General features: G+C 40.5%; 1 protein-coding gene across 3 annotated transcripts in view; it reads left to right on the forward strand.

Moving 5' to 3' along the window:
* The first annotated feature begins 2,178 nt into the window (after window positions 1–2,178).
* Window positions 2,179–23,297, forward strand: part of SMAD4 (SMAD family member 4) — a 51,931-nt gene continuing 30,812 nt past the window's right edge. For 2 of the 3 annotated variants that reach the window (XR_003508488.1, XM_027526131.1), the window contains exons 1-3: window positions 2,179–2,265; window positions 21,862–22,240; window positions 23,119–23,293. Coding sequence is in view for 2 of the 3 variants with exons in the window: in XM_027526131.1 (XP_027381932.1) it covers window positions 21,992–22,240; window positions 23,119–23,293 (424 nt within the window). In the remaining variant the exon portion in view is untranslated. Of the gene's footprint in view, window positions 2,266–2,389; window positions 2,567–21,861; window positions 22,241–23,118; window positions 23,294–23,297 lie in introns of those variants that run through there. The other variant, XM_027526132.1, reaches the window with a different exon arrangement.

Consider the following 23,297-nt stretch of genomic DNA (forward strand, 5'->3'; position numbering starts at 1 on the left):
GGGGAAATGGTGCCCCAGGGAAGTCAGGTTTTCCTTAAACCAGGACCTGAAAGGAATCCGAAGAAATTATGGGGAGGTTGAGCTTATAGGAACTGTCCCTTGCATGAGTGAACAGACAGACTCTAATGTGGCCCCACAGGATCTGGCCTCCAGGAATACATGCCCGGTGTGGTCTCTTTCCCTTGGATGGGGGTGGGACTGGTGATTTGCTTCCAATAGAGTACGGCAAAGGTGACAAGATGCGTGTGTACAGATAACTACTAGAGATAGGAATGGAAGAAGTTTAGATTTAGCAATATTACTCGTTCTCTAAGTTCTTCCAAGTATACTGCCCAAGAGTCACACGGTGATCTGTTATCAAGTCACGTAAACTTTCCTTCAATGCTGTTGATAGCAAAGAACTGGAAGCCACCTGACTTGTACAACTTATAACCCATTTGTTCTGAGTCACTTTTCAGCAGGACACAAATTTTTCTGAACGTTCCTCTGAATTGTCCTAGAGGTTTTCTACATCTTGCATCTATGCGTCTGAGTAATGGGTGAGTTTTTACTTGGGTTTGTATGGTGGGAGTTGAACAGTTTTGAAAGGGGATGCTGTGTCTTCAGGTGCTTTCTTAAGCTGAACAATTAATAATAAAAAAAAATCTGGTCGCATGCAGGATCTTAGTTCCCTCATCAGGAATTGAACCTGTGTCCTGGAGGCTTAACCACTGGATGGCCAGGAAAGTCCCAAACTGAGCGGTTTTAGACCATAGAACACACGCTAGTGAGGCATCTGGAAATGAACACCTTAAAACTAGTCTTGGAAAGTCTTCATAAAGCCCAGGGAACACCAGTTTGAAGACGACAGTTTTAGAGGCTGTTGGGCAGAAAAGGAAAGAGCACAGGATGGGGTTAGGGGCCTGGGAGTAAAACTTGGTTGGGGGAGAAGACAGATTCTGAGCGACAAGACTTCCCTTCCGATAGTAATCTTGGTGGGACCCTCAACAGAAATATTTCCTGGTTGGTGAGAAAAAAATATATATGTAAATAGTATGTGTTTTCTGAAACTTTAAAAACATCGAGTAAATGCATTCATCTTGTAAACTTTTCAAAAAGCACAAGTATAAGGTCAAAAGTGGAGTTTACATCTTTCCTTTACCCAGCAGGTAACCTACTTAACAGGTGTGCTGTAGGACCCGAAAGTCCCATCCAACTCCGAGGTTTCGCCTATACCTCTTCCAACAGGAACCATTCAGGAATTTCAATACCTGTTCAGGCTCTCAAATCTGTGGTTCCATGATCTGTCCTGCTCAACCGAAGAAGGCATCTCGTGAGTTTAAACACCTCTGGATCCAGGGACCCAGGAATGGCGGAGAGGGAAGGTACGGTCACTCCAGTTTCTTTCCCAAATAACCCGCTACAGCTACGTTCTCCCCAAAGCAAAGCTGTTAAAAAGTCTCATTTTTTTGCGGCCACGCAGGTCCTCAAAAAAAACAAAAACAAAACAAAAAAACGAGGCCCTCCTGATCGTTGTTTATAAACTTACTAGAAACCCACTAACACGCCGAGCTCTCCCGCGCTGTTTGGGTACTTTGTGGCAAAGGGACGCCCAGGGCGCAGCCGCTCCCGCGATCTTTGCGGGCAGCGCACCCCGCCGGGGCCCGGGACCAGGCCGGGATTCGGAGCTCCCCGCCGCCGGCACTGGCCAGCGGGCGCCTGCGCAGAGCGACCCTCCCGACACTCCGGCGGGGGGTGCGGGGCGGGGGCAGCGAAGAGAAAGGAAAGCAGCGCGGGGAGGCGGGGAGCGGGGGGAGAAGAGGGCCAAACCCTGAAATTACCCGGATGTGGTCTCCGCGCGCGCATGCTCAGTGTCCTCCCGACAAGTTGGCAGCAACAACACGGCCCTGGTCGTCGTCGCCGCCGCCACCGCCGCGGTAACGGAGCGGCTCGAGTGGCGGAGCCCGCGTTCGTAGGCGCCCGCTGTCCTCCGGAGGCTCCCTTCCCGCCCTCCCCTCGGCTCCGCGGCCGCCCAAAGGGGCGGGAGCGGGTGAGGGGAGCCGGGCGCCCCGAGAGAGGGGCAATCCCCCTGCCCCGGCCCTGCCGCGGGGCGGCCCGGGAGCTCGGAGGCGGCCCGGCCCGCGCGGGCAGGGGCGCGGCGCCGAGGAGCGGGCGGCCTGGCCCGGACGCCTCGGGGCGCGGGGCGAGGAGCGCGCCGGAGCCCGCCGGGCGGAGGGACGAGCCGCGGCGGGAGAGCGGAAGCCCCTCGCCGTCGCCCGGGCCCAGGTAACGCGCCATGTCCCCCTCCCCTTCTCCCGGGCTGGGCCCGCGCGCCCCCGCCCGCGGCTTCCCCGCCCCGGGGCGGGCTCCCGGCGGCGGCGGGGAGCGCGCGCGGGAAGCCGGCGGGCCCGGCCCGGAGAGCCGGCGCGGCCGCCTGACGGGCCGAGCCGGGCCGCGGCGCCTCGCATCTCTCGGGCTCCGGAGTCGGTCCTGCGGCCCCGAGCTGCCCGCGGGGTCCGCGGCGGAACCGAGTGGAGCCCGCGCTGGGCGTGCTGCCGCGGCCGTCGCCGCTCTTTGTTGTTCTGAGGTAGTTCCCCCGTCCCTCACGGCGGAGCGTGTCGGCCCGGGCGGGAGCGGGCTGCCTTCGGTCTGAATGAAAGTTGTGAATGGTCTCTCTTCATTTCTTTTCTCGAGCAGTTGTTTTTTTTTCTTTGTCCCTTATTTTCTCTTCCTGGTTGTGTCACTCCAGTTCGTGTTTCTGGCTTTGGTTTGTTGACTTTACTTTTTTGAGTACCGTGGGTGATGGCGGCGTGCAGGAAACATTATTAGCACCTAACTGACCAGCCCGCTTCCACCCCCCCGCCCCGCACTCGTAATGAAAAATAAGAGCCAACTTATTTTATTGCTCCGACTGCAAGTACCGAGCGTGAAATCGGTGTAGGCTGTGTAGGGCGGTGGCTCCATCTCAAGCCCCAAACTGCTCTTGTGATTTCTCAAGCTGAGTTTGAGATTTTCGAAGAAGTGGGTGTGTTTCGTTAACTTGAAAGATTTTTTTTCGGGGGGGGGGGGTGTGCAATATAGAGAGGTTTAAAAAAATAAAACTCTACTGAAAATTGATGATTATTAATATTTCCCCCTAGAAAACCGTAGTAAAATTTTTGAAAATAAGTATATGTGCCTGTTTCCAAATAGTTTATTTTGAATTTAGTTTCTTGATGCCTTTAGTTTTTAGGCTGTAGTTTAAAGGTGAAACTGCTAGTTTATTTAGGAATAGTAAATATAATGGGGAGTCATTTTAATTAGTCTGAATTGACTTTCTAAAAGCACGTTGTCTTGGCTGATTTTAACAACCTTTGACTTTTGCAAGACTTAGCATCCTTTCAGTTTCAGAGTGCTTAAAAAGAAGGTTCAGTACTTTTTTTCTGGTAGAAACTATTTAGTCCTAATAGAAAATACAGAAATAAATACCTTTACGAACTTTACTAGATTTAGTCAACTGCATTTCAGTAATTTTTATTGCAGTTTTCACACGTTGTCTTTGCTGTGTTGTGCTTAGACCAAATTTATTTCAGTTGGGGAGTGCTAGTGTGCAGCTTTTCTTTTTCTGCTAAAGGATTTATTTTCTCTTTTGGAAAGTTCGGATTTGAGTAGTATTTGACATTTCAAGTTGTAAATGATTAATACCATTATCATCTTAAAGTATGATTTTTTAAATTAATGTTTCTTCCTTAAATGTTACGGTTTTACTTTGGGTTTGTTACAGTACAAATATAATAAAGGTAGGCCAGGTGTTTAAAATTTGGAGTCTGTTTAGGTCTAAGGGTGGTGATGAATTGTGTAGGTTTAAGTTGTTGGAGTTAAAACTAAAACCCTTTATAGAGAAAATTGATATAACATTTTGTGAATCTGTTAATAGAAGTGGCTTTTTCTTTGCTTTCCAGGTTTGGGGGGAACTTGCTTTAAAGAGATATTGCATCTTAATTTTTTAATTAAATGCCTGTGTAGAAACTTCTTTGTTTAGTTAAGTTCCTTGGTTGTGTATCTTAAGCTTAGAAAAAACTGCAAGGCGGTTTCAGATTTAATGAAAACCTGTGCTGAGAAAGTCACTGTGAAGTTTTTTGAAATAAGTTTTATGTGCATCATTGACCTTTTTCGATGGCTTTGCTGTTCGAAGCAATTCTGCTTATACTGGGAAGCAGCAAGTCTTATTTGCTTATAAAAAACCTGTGCTTCACTTTCTTAAGCTACATTTTAGTTGAGCTGTTTCACTATTTGTGTGTTAATTTATTTTTCTGCATTCCCCTTCAGATCCTCCCCTCCACCCCCCACCCCTTGCCCAAGTGTTAAACTAATTTATGCTGTCCAGTCACACTCCAGCTCTCTGGCTTGGAAGTTGTTTTTTTTCTGATTGAGCTGGTGTTATAGTAACATCATTAGACACTGTTCTAATTGAGCCGTGAATTGCTGAAGCCTCTACTAGGGCAGTTAACCCTACAGGATCTGCCTCATTATATGTAAAACGCATATTTAGTCTCATCTAAAATTTTGTCCATTTTGGTGAGAACATACATTATTTTTCTTATGTGTAAACTTAGTTCTATTGTGTCCCCCTCTAGCTTATGCTTCTTTCTTTTTTTTCCCCCCAGTTTTTTTCATTCAGTGAACATGTTAGTCATTTCAGTGCTCTTTGTACATGTTTGGATTTCCTTTATTTTTGTACCCTACAAGATTGTGTAGTTAGGCAGAAATTTTTGTTTTGCTTTAGTGATGATTAAAAGTGACTATTATGTGTAAAACTAATCTGATGGAAATGGTTTCAATTGATTTCATTGTTTTCTACACCAAAGTTAAAGGAGTTAGATAAACCTAAACCAGAATTTAATACCATTTTGTTAAATTATTAAATTTTGGATTTTTTGCTCCACAGTTGATGAAGATTTAATTGTTTTAAAAAGAGAAATTAAAAAAACATCAAAAAAGAAAAGAGAAATTCAAGCAGTTGACAAATATGTCTAGATACTATTCATTTGAGCAACTTTCAGTACTGTTAGCACAGATAATATGCCAAAACATATGCTTAGTAATGAGTCATATTTAGAGTTTTTGGATTTTTTTCCCCCTCATCCTAAAATGTGTAATTTTGGTGATAGGAAATGTGGCTAAATTCCAGCTTCTCAGGAACAAAGTATTTTAGGTTGTGTCACCTTGACACTATTACATGGTGTACTTGGCATCCAGGAAAATTTGTTTTAACCGTGAGAGTGGATAAAAACTAGGGTAGCACTTACCTATGTAGAACTGAGATGGTAGCTCATTAGAATCTTAAAACTTAAGTTTTGATTATTTACTATTGTGAATTATATCATAGGTCAGATGGCTACTACATACTGTAAAGAGTCTGTTTTTACATCTTAATTTAAAGTTGGTGATAATTCTAAATACCTTTAAATTTAAAGTCTATACTTCATTGTTTACATTTTAAATGAGAATTGTTTGCATTTTGGAAAACTTGTTACTGTGTGGCGTTCATCTTTTTGTTGTTGTTGTTGTTTTTTACTCTTAAGGTTTAAGGCAGTGATTCTCAACCTTGGTTGTGTTTTGATGTCTCTTGGGGAGTTTTGCAAAATACTGATGGCTGGATCGCACTTCCAGAAATTGTGACTCAGTTGGCTTGGGTTGCAGCCAGATCAGAGTTCCAAAATGGTTGAGCTACAGGGTCCTCTGACTTCTTTTTTAAATTTTTTAACTGTTTCACTGTGTCAGCTTTACATTCTTTAATACAGGGATATACACATTCACATGGTTCCTTGAAGGTATTGCCATATTTCTTTTGCTTCCAAGTCTGTCCCTCTGTCTCCTGTTTGAACCTTTCTTCATTTTTCAATTCATTTGATTTGTCTGGTAGCAAGTTTTAGGAAGCTGTATTTCCCCTGCTGAGAAGTTGGTTTATCATTGCTATCCTAAATAGGAAGTTGATATTTTAACATATTCTAAAATGCTTACTTGGGCTCCTTTTAAAGACTAATGACTTGGGTTAGGTGCTGAACTTTGCATCTAAACTCCCAGTGGGAATTTGGTCTTCATAGGGGGTTGATCTGCTTGGAAACCATTGTATTTTGTAGGCAACAATTAACTGGTCACTTCATTGGTTCCTGAGAAGGGAGTTGCATTGATTTAGATTTTACTGTCAGAGGTTAACTTACACACTATGAGACGGTTGTTCAACAAGCCCAACTAGTGAGTTCTTCTTTTAAAAAAATGAATTATTTAGTTTTGGCTGCGCTGGGTCTTTGTTGCGGGGCCCAGGCCTTCTCTGGTTGTAGTGCAAGGGCTTCTCGTGGCCGGGGCTCCTCTTGTGGCTGAGCTCAGGCTCTAGGCCTGGGCTTCAGTAGCAGCGGCACATGGGCTTAGTTGCCCTGCAGCTTGTGGGATCTTCCTGGATCAGGGGTCAAACCAGTGTTCCCTGCATTGCAAGGCGGATTCTTATTTAACTACTGGGCCATCAGGGAAGCCCCATTAGCAGTTTTTTAGAGATCATCCAGGAGAGCATGATCAGTTCTCCATTTACATTACCTGAAGTAGTTCACAAGTGCTGGTTTGCCAGTAGTTGCATCTGGACGAGCTATTTAAAAAAATAAAACAGGATATTCTCTGTTCCTGCTGTACGTCCCATCCCCCAAACACACGGATTCAGGATGAGAATGGAGTGGAGGAGGCATGGGAGTCTATATTGTTTAAAAAAAAATAAAAGAACCTCTTGATTTTAAAGTGTTTGGATATGTTAGTATGCTTATCTTCGTTGCTTCATCTGTTTTGATGCAGTATAAGCTTTATTTTGCAGTCCTTGATGCACTGGAGTAATTTACTTAAAATTCATCAAACCCCAATCTTCTTTATGATGTTAAAAAAAAAAAAAAAAAGGACTTCTGCTGAATATTTGTCTTTGGTATGAGTAAGGTATAATTTTTTTAAATCTTAATGTAGATGAATGTGTGTAATTCAGATCTTTTACATTTTTCAAAATGTATTTCTCAATGTAAAACTGGGTTAAGGTTGTTTATCTATGGTATTCACTAGTGAATTCTGGAGCATCCGATATCAGTAGGTGGCCAGTCATTGTAATAATTGAATCATCTGATGAGAGGACAACTGAAAGTAGTGCTTAATGTGATGAGATAAAGAGAAATTATTGTTTAAAGTAACACTCAGTGCATCTATGTCATACAGGTCTACCAAAACTAGATGAAGGAAGAATTTTATGTGTACAGATGTTGAAATCAAGCAGCTGGCTAATAATAAGAAAAATGGCACAATTTCTATGTAATTAGTCTTTTTACTAGTTTCATATATCCGTGACATTGCAGTTTGTTCCATTGTCTTTCTGGTAATTTGTAAAGTGAAACATGTAGACTAGTACAGACGACATCAGTGCTTTGTGAAATTGATAGCACCTCAGACTCTGGGTGCTTTTAAAGTTAGGGCCCCACTCAGTATAGATTTAGTAGGGCTGGTGTGACCTGCGGGAATTCTGATATAGCCCCTGTTTGAAAGAATAAGCTTGATGACTTGATAGTCTTCAATTATGAGGTTTTATGAAATGTATTTTTCAGTTTCCAGTTATTAAAATCCACCCTACTTTACAATCTTTTAAAACAGTGTTTTCCAAAGTGTGATTGACAGACTCCCGGGGATCTCCATGTCCCTTCTAGGGGCTCATGAAACCAAAATCATTCTTATAATAAAACAGACATTATGTGCACTGTTGCTGTGTTGGCATTTGCACTGATCATGAGGAAGCAGTGGTGGGTAAACTTCTGGCACCTTAGTTTGAATCAAGGCAGTGGTACTAAACACATGTTAAGCATTTGAAAAAAAAATGCCAATTTCACTTAAAAATTTCCTTGGTAAAGCAGTAAAATGTTTTAATTTTTAAAATCTCTACCGTGGAGTGCATGTCTTTTCAGTATGATTAAATAAATGTGTGGAGACTTCCTGGTGGTCCACTGGTTAAAAATCTGCCTTGCACTGCAGGGGACACGGGTTCGATTCCCTGGAGAGGAAACTAAAATCCACCGTGCTGCGTGCTGTGCACAGAGCAAGTAAAACCCACCTGCTGTGGCTGCTGAGCCCACGCACCACAAGTCTGTTCACTGCAGCAGATCCTGCATGATGCAACTAAGACCCAACACAGCCACATAAATGTTAAATAAGTTAATAAATTGAGCTTCCCTGGTGGGTCAGTGATAAAGAATCCGCCTTCCAATGTAGGAGACTATAGAATTCAATCCCTGGATGGGCAAGATCCCCAGAAGGAAATGGCAACCCACTCCAGTATTCTTGTTGGAGAAATCCCACGGACACAGGAGCCTGGTGGGGCTACAGTCCATGGGGTCGCAAACAGTCGGACATAATTTAGCCACTAAACAACAACAATAAATAAATATTTAAAAAATTGAGGTGTGCATAAAGTTTTTCTGCACATCTATGTACAAAGTTCATCTCTAGGAAAACCACTCGCCACTTTTTAAATGGAACACCACTTTTATTTTTACTTAAAAAAATAATAAACTGTCAGTACTTAGACTTGGATATTTGGCAGGCATTTTCCTTGAAAGTGAGTGAAATGAGCCTGCCATTCAAGGATAATAACTGGTTGCTACCAGTGATAAGAATCTAGTCTTTTAAGTGAAAATTAGATTTCTGGAAAATGTGTACCTGTCACCGTGGGCTTGCCAGCTTCCCCATACTTAAAAGATTTTTCTGATGAGATTGGTGGTGATATTTAAGAATGTGATTTTAAAAAAATATATTCTATAAGAAATGTGTCAACCCTGGGAAGGTCTGTATAACTCATTGAACCAGTATTTTCTGGATGACCAATGCATGATGTTACAAATCATGTGTGGGTAGGAGAGCCATTCAAAGGGTAATATGGACCAGTGGATTTTTGTGTAACAGAGCCAAGAAATTCACTGATAGTTTCAGATTCCACATTGCAACTAACTTTTAGGAATTGCCATTTGTTGCATTTTGCGTTGAATAAAAGATGAACAGCCATCATTATATAAAAGGGCCATTAAAATATTCGTGTCTTTTCCAATTACTTACTTATCTGTGTAAGGTGTATTTTCTTCATAAACATTAAACATCACAATAGATTGAATGCAGCAGCACTTATGAGAATCCAGCTGTCTTCTCTTAAGCTAGACATTAAAGAAATTTGCCAAAACAAAAATGATGTCATTCTGAATATTGACTTTTTTGTTTAAGAAAATACTTATTTTTCATAACATTTATATTAATATGTAATGGGTTTATTAAGTTAATTGGATAGAGTAAACATTTTTAATTTGTGATATGGTAAATATTAATAGGTGTAACTCATGTAAACAAAGGTTGTTTGGAATTCTCAATAATTAAGCATGTAAGTAAGTGGACTGGAGACCAGTTTGGCAACTGCTATTTTAAAGTAACTCGTTATCTGTGTTACTGACAAAATTATTGGTTATTATTGTTGATATATGTGGTTTGTATTATATTACTCTTATCTCTGAGAATGTTATTAACTCAGTTTAAAAAAAAATTGAAGCATAGAGTTGATTTACAATATCGTGTTAGTTTCAAGTGGACAGTGCAGTGATTCAGATACATATATTTTTTTTCAGGTCTTTTTTACTTATAAATTATCATAAAATATTGAGTATAGTTTTCTGTGCTGTACAGTAGGTCCTCAAGTCAATTTTTGTTCAGTTAATTTGGGAAATACGTTGCAGTCAAGTGAAAAGGGAATTCATTGATTTGGTCTGAATCAGAGTTGGGCTCAGAGTGCTGGATCTGGGATCACAAGGAGCCAGTGTCATCAGGATTCTGTCTTCTGGTTGTGCTTCCCTTTCGGTTAGTTTAAGTCTCAGGTAGGGTCCCAGGTGGTGCTAGTGGTAAGGAATCCATCAGCCAGTGCAGGAGACATAAGAAAAGTGGGTTTGATCCCTGGATCAAGAAGATCCCCTGGAGTAGGAAATGGAAACCCACTCCAGTATTCTTGCCTGGAGAATCCCAAGGACAGAGGAGCCTGGTGGGTTACAGTCCTTGTGGTTTCAAAGAGTCAGACACGACTGCAGTGACTTAGCAGGCAGGCAGGCTCCAGACTGACTACTCCCAGCTTCAAGTTCAGGTCCAGCAAAGAAAGGCCTTTTTAAATTTTTTCTGTAGTTCCAACAGAAGTCCTAGAGCTGTCGTTAGCCTGACTTGGGTCCTCTCCCATTTTTGAAACAGCTGATATGCCATGGAGGTGACTATGGTTAGGCACAAGTGGGATTATCCTACCTTCCCAGGTAGATTCTCCTTGGGAAATCAGAGTACTGTTACAGAAAGGAAAATATATGCTGGCAGACAAAAAACATGTCAACTAGAGGACTTTATTGATACTTCTTTTAGCAACCTTTAATATATTCATTCAGAAAACTTAATTTTACAATAAGATTATTAATTATTAAATTATTTAGGAAATTGGTATACCAGTATGACATTTAAACCTAAGCCCAGAGGGTGAACAGCAAACATTTTAAAATTTGTCCCTTGTAGTTCATCTTAAAAGTTATCACAAAAATGTTCTTTTTGTTTCTTTGTATTATTCTTATCTTAAATCTTTATAATCATTGAAAAGTGTTAGTCACTCAGTTGTGTCCAACACTTGGTGACCCATGGACTGTAGCCTGCCAGGTTCCTCTGTCCATGGGATTTTCCAGGCAAGAATGGAGTGGGTTGTCATGCCCTTTTCCAGGGGATCTTCCGGATGCAGGGATTGAACCTGGGTCTCCTGCATTGCGGGCAGATTCTTTACCTTCTGAGCCAATTAATACTGTGCATATAAGTCCTTGTACTCTTGGAGGTTTTCCTCCAGCTGCCCTCATTTTGATGAGGCTCAGTCTAGGCTGTAACTTGTGCTTCAGGTAACTTGGGTCTTCAGGTAATTGAATTAAGCTTGCGCCCTCTCCCGCTCCACCCCTGGTGCACGCTTGTTTAGAATTCTTTCTAATGATACTTCACCAGGCTAGGCTGTTTTTTTTTTTTCTTGTTAAACTTAAGCAGTTTCTCAAATATTCCCATACTTGATCCTTGACTAAGATATGTATAACTTCTAGAAAATATGCCTCTGTGTTTGTTTTACAAATGTAATCATCCAAAAGTAAACAGACTTCTGAGAAATTAAAAAATGGCAGCATTCATTAATCACAGTTCATGAATCTCCATGAGAGCCTCTCCAGGCAGCACTCAGCCTGTTTAATTTTACTGAGTATTTTAATTATTGTGGGTTTATACTTCATGGAGTTGCTTCTAGATCTATGGTCAACTTCAGGTGGCACCTTATGTTTAATAGCAAGGCTACGGACAAAACAGAAAATAGGTAGATGTAAGAACATACCTCTGTCCCATTTGCTGACGTCCTGCTTCCCATTAATCACCCCTTTGCAATGGGATTGTCGTTCTGTTACAGTGACTCTATCTAATATCTGTGTGTTAGAGACTTTCACATAGGCTTAACATCTTTAATGGGCTGTTAATACAGCATATTTAAAGCTGATTTTGTTACTTAACCACTTTCAAATCTTTTATTCATCTTTCAGTAAACCTATCTAGGAAATGGGCCATCTTTTGACTGTTTTCTTTTCACTCCTTGTATGCAGTTGACTAAAAAAATTCTCGTTTGTTCTGCCTAGAAGTGTCCTGTTGGTTTTCATTGCCCATGCCCCTAGTCTAGGCCCACTCATCACTGTCTCCTAACTGGTTTTCTTTTCCTCTTTGCAAAGCTATCTTCTTGCTGCCACGAAGGTTTTCTTTAATGCAGATCCAATGCTGTTTCTCCTCCCCCTACCCTTCCTACTGTAAACCTGCTCAAGGTGAAACATCTACACTCCTGTCCCTCTGCTTTTTCCTATGGTTTTCCTTCAGCTTGGCAAATTCTTACTCACATGTGGTAGTACTATTTCATCAATATTCTCATGGCTCTTCTGGTGCCTGGTAATATTGTATTTCTCTTTATCTCCCTCCCCGACCTTGAAATTAGCCTTGGTCCTGGGTTTGTCAGCCTGGGTTTGTCAGCCCTATTGACATTTTGGGCTTGGTAAATTTTTCTTACGGGGTGCTGTACTGTGCATTGCACGATGTTTAGCAGTAGCCCTGGTCTCGACCCACTAGATACCCAGTAGTACTCTGCCCTCCACCACCGCCACTGCCCCCATCTCCCCCATTCCAGTTGTGGCAGTCAAAAATGTCTCTAGACATTTCCAAATGTTCCTAGAAGGACAGAGTTGCTCTGGTTGAGAAGCACTGGCACGGCCATATGACTGCCCATCAAGTGTGAGCAGAAGCAATAGTCAGCCTTTAAAAGCCAGAGTATAAAAAAATAAATAAATAAAAGCCAGAGTATGAGTTATACTATCTTTCCTCCTGCTTATTTAACTTATATGAAGAGTACATCATGAGAAACGCTGGGCTGGATGAAGTGCAAGCTGGAATCAAGATTGCCGGGAGAAATATCAGTAACCTCAGGTATGCAGGTGACACACCACCCTTATGGCAGAAAGTGAAGAAGAACTAAAGAGCCTCTTGATGAAAGTGAAAGAGGAGAGTGAAAAAGTTGGCTTAAAGCTCAACATTCAGAAAACAAAGATCATGGCATCTGGTCCCATCACTTCATGGGAAATAGATGGGGAAACAGTGACTGACTTTATTCTTTTGGGCTCCAAAAATCACTGCAGATGGTGACTGCAGCCTTGAAATTAAAAGACGCTTACTCCTTGGAGGAAAAGTTATGAACAACCTAGACAGCATATTAAAAAGCAGAGACATTACTTTGCCAACAAAGGTCCATCTAGTCAAGGCTGTGGTCTTTCCAGTAGTCATGTATGGATGTGAGAGTTGGACTATAAAGAAAGCTGAGCGCCGAAGAATTGATGCTTTTGAACTGTGTTGTTGGAGAAGACTCTTGAGAGTCCCTTGGACTGCAAGGATATCCAGTCAGTCAGTCCATCCTAAAGGAAATCAGTCTTGAATGTTCATTGGAAGGACTGATGCTGAAGCTGAAACTCCAATACTTTGGCCACCTGACGTGAAGAACCGACTCATTAAAAAAGACCCTGATGCTGGGAAAGATTGAAGTTGGGAGGAGAGGGGGACAACAGAGGATGAGATGGTTGGATGGCATCACCGACTCAATGGACATGAGTTTGGGTAAACTCCGGGAGTTGATGATGGACAGGGAGGCCTGGCGTGCTGCACTCCATGGGGTTGCAAAGAGTTGGACACAACTGAGCGACCGAACTGAACTGAACTGATCTTTCCCCCTGTCATTTAAGGACATGTAGAAATGGAGCTTTCTTAGCCTAATCTGTGAGAGATGAACATTGCTATTCTGGGCATATATTTGTGATTGACGTTTAGTTTATGCAGAAAACAAAGCTTTGTTTTAGGCTGCTGATTTTGGGGAGTCTGTGTCACTGTGACATAGACTAGCCTCGCTTGACTGATACATCATGCTAAGACTTAGCTAACTTGTGGATTTTCCATGCTTTCCTATTTCCGGATCACTTTAATTTCTACCTCTTTTAGGCATCTGTTACTTAGTATAATGATATGTTTGGATTGTCTCAGTCAGTGGTTCTCAGTGGAATAAATGCTGAAACTCCAACACTTTGGCCACCTGATGCAAAGAGCTGACTCATTTTAAAAGACCCTGATGTTGAGAAAGATTGAGGGCAGGAGGAGAAGGGGGTGACAAAAGATGACATCATTGGATGGCATCACTGACTCCATGGACATGAGTTTGAGCAAACTCTGGGAGATGGTGAAGGACAGGGAAGCCTGGTGTGCTGCAGTCCATGGGGTCACAAAGAGTTGGACATGACTGAAGGACTGAACAACAACAACTGTTGTTTAAGAGATGTTGTGGAAGTTAGTGGGAGGAACTTTGGTGCATGGGGAATGAGCATGACATCCTGCATGGGAGAGACTGTAAAGAATCCTTTGCTTTCCACAGTGCTTTCAAATGCCCAGAATATTCATGCAGAAGGAAAACAAATAGTCTGGACCCTAGCTCCATCTTAATATATATTCAGTTTTGGGGAATTAAGTTTCTATGTTTTTGTTTACTTTTTATTGGAGTATTGTTGGTTTACAATGTCATGTTTCTGCTATAGAGCAAAGTGAATCAGTTATACATATGTACACTCTATTTTAGATTCTTTTCCCATATAGATCATTACAGAGTGTTGTATAGAGTTCCCTGTGCTGAACAGTCAGTTCTTACTAGTTATCTATTTTATATAAAGTAGTGTATACATGTCAGTCCTGTTAATTCAGTTTCTTAACTGAAGTTGTTGGAACTTTATCAGCAGTTAACATTTTGGAAAATCCATGTCACTGACTACAATGCCATTGTGTCAAAACAACATACCTGTCTTGGAAGGTCTAAATTCATAGCTGTCATATTTATGGTGATTTACCATATATGTCCTAGCATCTAACCTCTTGATTATACTTTCTAATTTTGTTGATATGCTTGAGCATTTTTACTGAAATATATACTGCGTTATATATTAATCTTTTCCCCCCTTTATATTAGGGTATTGTTTATTTTAAAAATCCTAAGTAGGTTAGAAATTTGTTTCAGGATAGCTAATGAGGTGATATAAATTGTTACAAAAATGGGGTGTTCTCCTAGAGCACCATTTTCTGACTACCTGTTACTTGTTTCTGAATCTCAGTGCTTTGTTCAGAGGGGATACAGTGTTTGTTGAATTGGCCAATTTATGGTCCCCAGGTTGCTTTGATGTATACACTGTTGCATTTGATTACCATAGCCAGTCTGTAAACTTGGCAAGGCAGATACTGTTTCCATTTTATAGACTAGAGAATTTAGAGAGATGTTAACTTACAGTCATGCTACTAGAACTTTGGTTAAAATCTGTGCATTTGTTTATACCACTTAAATGCTCTTGTCTACTGTCATTCCATATCACTCTTTAAAAAATTGTAATCTAGAACTGTTTAATTTAGGAAAACACCTGTATGCCCCTATTATGTTTCAGACACTTGTGGTCATAGGAATATTTCTACTACTTTTCAGAGAAATGTGCAATTAAAACGTTTTCTGAGATACTGTTAGGGCCAAAAATAGCTTAAATTTTAGAGGTGGTTACATCTGATAGTGAGATTGTGATGAAATAGTTGCACTCAGGTGCTTGGTTGTTGTTTTTCAGTGTATCTGACGCTGCTGCCCCATTGACTGCATCACACCAGGTTGATCACTTCCGTGTTGTTCACTATATCCCTGAATTTGCTCAAATTCATGTCCATTGAGTCAGTCATGCCATCCAACCATGTCATTCTCTGTTCCTTCTCCTCCTGCCCTCAATCTTCCCAGCATCAGGGTCTTTTCCAGTGAGTCCGCTCTTCACATCAGGTGGCCAGATTATTAGTGCTTCAGTTTTAGCATCTGTCCTTGCAGTGACTACTCGGGGTTGATTTCCTTTAGGGTTGACTGGTTTGGTCTCCTTGCAGTCCAAGGGACTCTCAAGTGTTTTCTCCAGCACCACAGTTCAAAAACATCAATTCTTGGCGCTCAGCCTTCTTTATGGTCCAGCTCTCACATCTGTACATGACTGCTGGAAAAACCGTAGCTTTGACTATACAGACCTTTCTTGGCAAAGTGATGTCTCTGCTTTTTAATCCACTGTCTAGGTTTATCATAGCTAACACCACCCCCCGCCCCACCCCCCCACTAAGAAACATGCATCTTTTAATTTCATGGCTGCAGTCACTGTCCACAGTGATTTTGGAGCCTGAGAAAATAAAATCTGTCACTGTTTTCACTTTCCCCCATCTATTTGCTGTTGGAGAAGACTCTTGAGAGTCCCTTGGACTGCAAGGAAATCCAACCAGTCCATTCTAAAGGAGATTAGCCCTGGGTGTTCTTTGGAAGGAATGATGCTAAAGCTGAAACTCCAGTACTTAGGCCACCTCATGGGAAGAGTTGACTCATTGGAAAAGACTGATGCTGGCAGGGATTGGGAGCAGGAGGAGAAGGGGATGACAGAGGATGAGATGGCTGGATGGCATCACTGACTCGATGGACGTGAATCTCAGTGAACTCCGGGAGTTGGTGATGGACAGGGAGGCCTGGCGTGCTGCGATTCATGGGGTCGCAGAGAGTCGGACACGACTGAGCGACTGAACTGAACTGATGGGACCAGATGCTATGATCTTAGTTTTTGAGTGTTGAATTTTAAGCCAGCTTTTTACTCCTCTTTCACTCTCATCAAGGGACTCTTTAGTTCCCCTTCACTTCCTACCGTTAGAGTGGTATCATCTGCATATCTGAGGTTATTGATATTTCTCCCGGCAGTCTTGATTCCAGCTTGTGCTTCATCCACCTCGGCATTTTGCATGATGTATTCTGCATATAAGTTAAATAAGCAGGGTGACATTGTATATCCTTGATGTACTCCTTTCCCAATTTTGAACTGGTCTGTTGTTCCATGTCCAGTTCTAATTGTTGCTTCTTGACCTCAATTCAGGTTTCTCTGGAGACAGATAAAGTGGTGTGATATTCTCACCTCTTTAAGAATTTTTCCACAGTTTGTTGTGATCCACATAGTCAAAGACTTCAGCATAGTCAATGAAGCAGTAGTAGATATTTTTCTGGAATTCCCTTCCTCTTTCTATGATCCGACAGATGTTAGCAATTTGATCTCTGGTTCCTCTGTCTTTTCTAAATCCAGCTTGTGCGTCTGTAAGTTCTCAGTTCATGTGATGCTGAAGCCTAGCTTAAAGGATTTGGAGAATTACCTTCATAGCATGTGAAATGAGTGCAATTGTATGATAGTTAGAATGTTCTTTAGGATTGGAATGAACACGGACCTTTTCCAGTCCTGTGGCCAAGGCTGAGTTTTCCAAATTTGCTGACATATTGAGTGTAGCATTTTAACAGCATCATCTTTTAGAATTTGAAATAGCTCAGCTGCCATTTCATCACCTGCACTAACTTTATTTGTAGTAATACTTCTTAGAAGGGCCCACTTGACTTCACACTCCAGAATGTTTGACTCTAGGTGATTGACCACACTATTGTGGTTATCTGGGTCATTAAGATCTTTTTGTATAGTTTTTCTGTGTATTCTTGCTACCTCTTCTTAATCTCTTCTGCTTTTGTTAGGTCTTTGCTGTTTCTGTCCTTTATTGTGCCCATCTTTGCATGAAATGTTCCCTTGCTATCTCCAGTTTTCTTGAGATCTCTTGTCTTTCCCATTCTATTGTTTCCCTCTATTTCTTTGCATTGTTCACTTAAGACTTTCTGATCTTTCCTTGCTGTTCTCTGAAACTCTGCAATCAGTTGGGTATATCTTTCCCTTTGTCCTCTACCTTTCACCTCTGTTCTTTTCTCAACTGTTTGTAAAGCCTTGTCAGACAACCACTTTGCCTTCTTTCATTTCTTTTTCTTTGGGGTGGTTTTGGTCATCACCTCCTGTACAGTGTTACAAACCTCCACCCATAGTTCTTTAGGCACTCTGTCTACCGGATCTAATCCCTTGAATCTGTTGGTCAACCTCCACTGTAATTATCAGGGATTTGATTTACATCATACCTGAATGGCCTAGTGGTTTTCTCCACTTTCTTCAGTTTAGGTCTGAATTTTGCAATAAGGAGCTCATGATCTGAGCCGTAGTCAACTCCAGGTCTTGTTTTTTCCTTACTGTGTAGAGCTTCTCCATCTTTGGCTGAAAAGAATATAATCAGTCTGGTTTTGATATTGACCATCTGGTGATGTCCATGTGTAGAGCTTTCTCTTGTGTTGTTGAAAGAGGGTGTTTGCTATGACCAGTGTGTTCTCTTGGCAAAGCTCTGTTATCCTTTGCCCTGCTTCACTCTGTACTCCAAGGCCAAACTTGCCTGCTACTCCAGGTGTCTCTTGACTTCCTACTTTTGCACTCCAGTGTGATGAAAAGAACAACTTTTTTTTTGGTGTTGGTTGCGAAATGTCTTGTAGGTCTTCATAGAATCTTTCAACTTCAGATTCTTTGGCATAAGTGATTGAGGCATAGACTTGGATTACTGTGATGTTGAATGGTTTGCCTTGGAAATGAATCGAGATCATTCTGTCGTTTTTGAGATCGCACACAAGATGCACACACTGCATTTTGGACTTTTGTTGACTGAGGGCTATTCCATTTCTTCTAAGGGATTCTTGCCCACAGGAGTAGATATGATGGTCATCTGAATTTAATTTATCCTTAATTACATTATAAGGTGGAACAAGTCTTTTGGATGTAATGTCAGAATGAATTCAGCGACATAAGTGTTTGCATTCTTCCAAATTTGTTGCAAGGTAATGATACTGAATTAAAAAACTATAGTCAGCTTGTAAGCATTTACCTAGTATATGAAAGGAACAGGGCATTGTACTGGGAATTTCTAAGATGAGAAAGTACTGCCATTTTCTAAACTTTGGCAACACGGTGTGAAGCAAATACATAATCATATAACTACAATATAATGTGTTGAGTTGTAATTGGGGTGTGGTTTTGAGAGTGGTGTGAAGTGATATAATAGGGCACACAGTAAACATACCAGGGAAGTAGTTCTCCTTCAGGATTGCGGTGAGAGGAGACAGTGTGTTAGGGGAAACTCTTGGAGGCATTGAGACATTTACACTGCACTTTGAAAGGTGGCTAGGAATTTACCGAGTAGATAAAGTGGAACTGGATATGGGACTGTTAGGCAAAAGAAATAGCCTGGACATGACTGCATTCGTTTAATAAGAAGAAGCACTTATATGTCCTGTGGGCACATAATGATTAGTAAGACAAGTATTACTCCCTGTCCCTGAGAGCTTTCAGTCTAGAAATTAAAATTGTTATGAGGTTGGTTTTCTGAGTTTTCAAACTGATGGTTCTCTTGGGACAGATTTGAGTTGAAGGTGTGTTTGGTTTGGCATCCACAGTAGTTTCTCTTTCTCATTCCTTCCTCCCCTTTCCCTGCAAGTAAGTTGCCAGTACTTATTTTTGACATACAGATGGGCTTTGAAAATGTGGCAGCTCAAATGCTACTTCTGCTGGGAGTATCGGCTGCTCACTTTAGATGGACGCGCACTTGCTTGCCTAGTACTTTTCTTTACACCTGCCACATTTTATTCATTTATATAATTTGCCTGACTCCTGTATGCCTTTGGGTTATGAGTCCTGGATGGGTGGTTTACTGCTGTTCCTGCCCTACTAAATTTTCTTGGACAAATTTTAATAAGAGAAAATGCAGAAAAATGCGTAATGTAGGAAAATCTCTTTAAAACAATTAAACATTTTGGTATTCAGAAAGTTCTCCTTTTTACTCAGCGTTACGTGCTAGACACCTTTATATAGATTTTTCCACTTTGAGCTCTGTATATTCTCCTTTTAATCCAGGTTCGGAGAGAGAGTTGAAGTAACTTAATCTGTCCCACTATTTAGTGTAAGACTTGGGATTCTAATCCATATCTCTCAACTTCAGAACCCACCAGGCAGGTAATCTCTGGTTATCTGAAAAGTACACCTTCAGCATGTATTTATTGAATGTGGGCAAGTAGCTCAGTAATCAAAGATACATGAAAAATGTGTTTCTGTTTGCCTGGGTTAGGTGTTTATATAAAATAGATAACAAAAAGAGGGAGTATGTATTAAATATCAAGTAATATAAATTTAAAGGAAGCCCAGAACTACATCAGTGTCTGATAGAATAGGAATTGGTGGAAACGACCAAGGTAAAGAATCATGTAACTTTATGAGAGAATGTAGTGGAGGTCAGAGACAGATAGGTCAGAGATGATTTACCAGGCTTTCCAGAGCTGGGTAATTGAGTGGTGGTCAAGCTGTACATGGAGAAGGAAATGGCAACCCACTCCCGTATTCTTGCCTGGAAAATTGCACGGACAGAGGAACCTGGCAGGCTACAGTCCAGGGGATCGCAGAGTCGGCCACGACTGAGCACATCAGCAAGCTGTGCAAGTAAAGGTTGTCAGAAGAGGAATCGATTTTGGCAGACTGATGAGTTAGTTTTATTAATTTGGTAGTGGAGAATGAGTTTTTAAAATTCAAGTAAACAGCCAAAGAAAATAAAAGTAAAACAAGCATGGGACACAGCAACATTAGCAAACGCGTGCAGAACAACCCGGCATGAGAACAGCCTCTGCTCCTGCTTCGTTGCCTTTGTTCTTAGGCTGATGGCCTTTTCTTTATTTCACGTGAGATTTTGAGGTTAGATAACTTAGTTTGTGTTATAGATGTTGAACGGATTTTTAATGAATATTAATTTCCTATATTTTAATTTCTTTTGAAAGGAATTTACCTTGTTGCTTTTATGGGTAAAATCTTCTGAGGAGTTTAGTGGTGTCTCTTTTAATAATAACTTTGTTGATGTGTTAATTCACATACTATAAAAGTCTCCCTTTTAAGGTGTATGATTTGATGGTTTTCCCTGTAGTGACAGAGTTATGCAGCCACCACAAGTATCAATTTTAGAACATTTTCATTACTCCTAAAAGACTAGTGGCTCAGTGGTAAAGAATCTGCCTGCAGTGTAGGAGACACCGGAGATGTGGGTTCGATCCCTGGGTTCGGAAGATCTGGAGAAGGGCATGGTTACTCACTCCAGTATTCTTGCTGGAGAATTCCATGGACAGAGGAGCCTGGCATGCTATATAGTTCATGGAGTCGAAAAGAGTCAGGGCTGAGCGACTGACACAAAGGAAGCTCCATACATATTAGCAATCACTCCTCACTCTTCCCCCCTATCCACTTTTTTTTTTTTTTTTGGTGCTTTGCCTGTTCTGGATGTTTCATGTAAATGGGGTTATATAGCAAGTGGCCTTCTGTGACTTTCGCTTAGCATGTTTTCCAGGTTCATCCATGTTGAAGCATGTACCAGTACTTCATTCTTTTTTATGACTAGATAATATTACATTGTATGTATTTATACATTCATCAGTTGATGGGCATTTGAGTTGTTTTGGCTATTAGAAATGATACTGCTATGAACATTTATGTACATATTTTTGTGTGGACATAGGTTTTTGGTAATTTTGGATGGAATTGCTGAGGGTATGATTGCTGGATTATATGGTAACTTTGTGTTTAACATTTTGAGGAATGGTCAGAGTCCTTTTCCAAGGTGGCTGTACCATTTTGCAATCCCACGGGCAGTGTATGAGGGTTCCATTTTCTCATGAATGCTTTTTGTCTATTCTTTAGAGTTATCCAGCCTAATGAATGTTAAGTGGTATCTCTTCGTAGTTTTGATTTGCAGTTCAGTAATGATGAATGATATTGAGTATCTTTCACGTGCTTATTGGCCATTCTTCTTTGGAGAAATGAGTATTAGAATCCTTTGCCCATTTAAAAATTATTCATCTCTTTGTTGTTGTCGGTGGGCTCATAACAAAGATGGCTGTTGCTGATGGATAAACAGCGTTTGGTGCCAGGTGATGGCGAATTTTTCATCTGTATTAGTGGTTGACTTTTAGCTTTAGCTAGTTGTTAATCAAGAATGTTTTAAAGTGCTGCTCTTCAGAAGTAATCCATTTTGAAAGTTCTGTTAAGATTTTACTTTAGGGTGACTAGTACAGTCAACAAGACTTGATTGAACATGCCTCTATAATAATAAGGTCTAACTTTAATATTTTGGGAATGTCAAAAATGGCAACATTTTAATTAAGTCATTTAAAACTCTAAGCACCACGTTTAATTATGTGCATTGAGTCTTTGACTCAACTGAAGCAATTCCATCTTTTCCAAGGTAATTGAATCTGCTTTATGAAATGTGTTCTGATATCTGTCTCTCTCTCTTTTTTTTTTTTAGATTATCCTGAATACTACATGTCTAACAATTTTCCTTGCAACGTTAACTGTTGTTTTTCGCTGCCTCCGAAAGATCAAAATTGCTCCGGAAATTGGAGACATATTTGATTTAAAAGAAATAACTTTAACAAATGGACAATATGTCTATTACAAATACACCAACAAGTAATGATGCCTGTCTGAGCATTGTACATAGTTTGATGTGCCATAGACAAGGTGGAGAGAGTGAAACATTCGCCAAAAGAGCAATTGAAAGTTTAGTTAAAAAGCTGAAGGAGAAAAAAGATGAATTGGATTCTTTAATAACAGCTATAACTACAAATGGAGCTCACCCTAGCAAGTGTGTTACCATACAGAGAACATTGGATGGAAGGCTTCAGGTTAGTCTTGTTCCAGGGTCTCTTCTGTACTCTGTAGTGGCAGGTTTCTACAGATTCTTGTTTCCTCTCAAGTTACTACGGAAGTTTTATGCTTGCTCCGTCTCTTTAGATACTGTAGTACATCCTATAGCACAGATATTATCAATACAGGATCCTGTACTGATACACTATGTGGAAATAAATGGAAGAATGTATCTTCTTTACAATAGAGGTATAGCTTAAAAATTTTTTTAAATGTTTTGACTAAAAAAAATGTTCAGTATAGAAAATTTGGAAAATAAAAATCAGAAGAAAACCTACATCTTTAGCCCTTTGGTATTCCTCCTTGTAGCCTTTTTTTTCTTTTTTGGTATTATATGTACCACTCAACTTTTTTTTTTTCTTTTTTTTTTTTTGTAATTTAGAAATCTGATATTGTATGTCTGGTACTTTTATGTGAAAAACAATCCAGAAGAATTCAACAATATTTTGAAAACTTATGGAGTTAACTTAAATTTACAAGTCTTTACCTTTTGTTTTCAGGGATCAGATTTTTCATGTAGAATTACATAATTTCATGTGTTTGATATTTTTAAAGAAACACATAGAAAACATATTGTTATGTTTAAAATTTTTTATTGCTAGATTTTGGGTATTGTTTCTTCATTAAATGCATACTTTTTTGTTTATTTTTAAAACCTGAGCCTAAGCCTTGAAATCATGCTTAAGTTTACTACTTTGTGACCTTGTCCAATTAAGTTATTTTGAACTTTAGTTTTCTCGTTTAAGAAATAGGAATTATAGTACTGACTTTGTAGTATTGCAAGGATTAAATGAGAATGTATCAAGTGACTTGCATAATGTGTGATGCTCATTAAATGGTCGTTTACTTTTCTTAGGTGGCTGGTCGCAAGGGATTTCCTCATGTGATCTATGCCCGTCTCTGGAGGTGGCCTGACCTTCACAAAAATGAACTAAAACATGTTAAATATTGTCAGTATGCATTTGACTTAAAATGTGATAGTGTCTGTGTGAATCCATATCACTATGAACGAGTTGTGTCACCTGGAATTGGTAA

This window comes from Bos indicus x Bos taurus, chromosome 24, assembly GCF_003369695.1.
Source record: "Bos indicus x Bos taurus breed Angus x Brahman F1 hybrid chromosome 24, Bos_hybrid_MaternalHap_v2.0, whole genome shotgun sequence".
Lineage (NCBI taxonomy): Eukaryota > Metazoa > Chordata > Mammalia > Artiodactyla > Bovidae > Bos > Bos indicus x Bos taurus.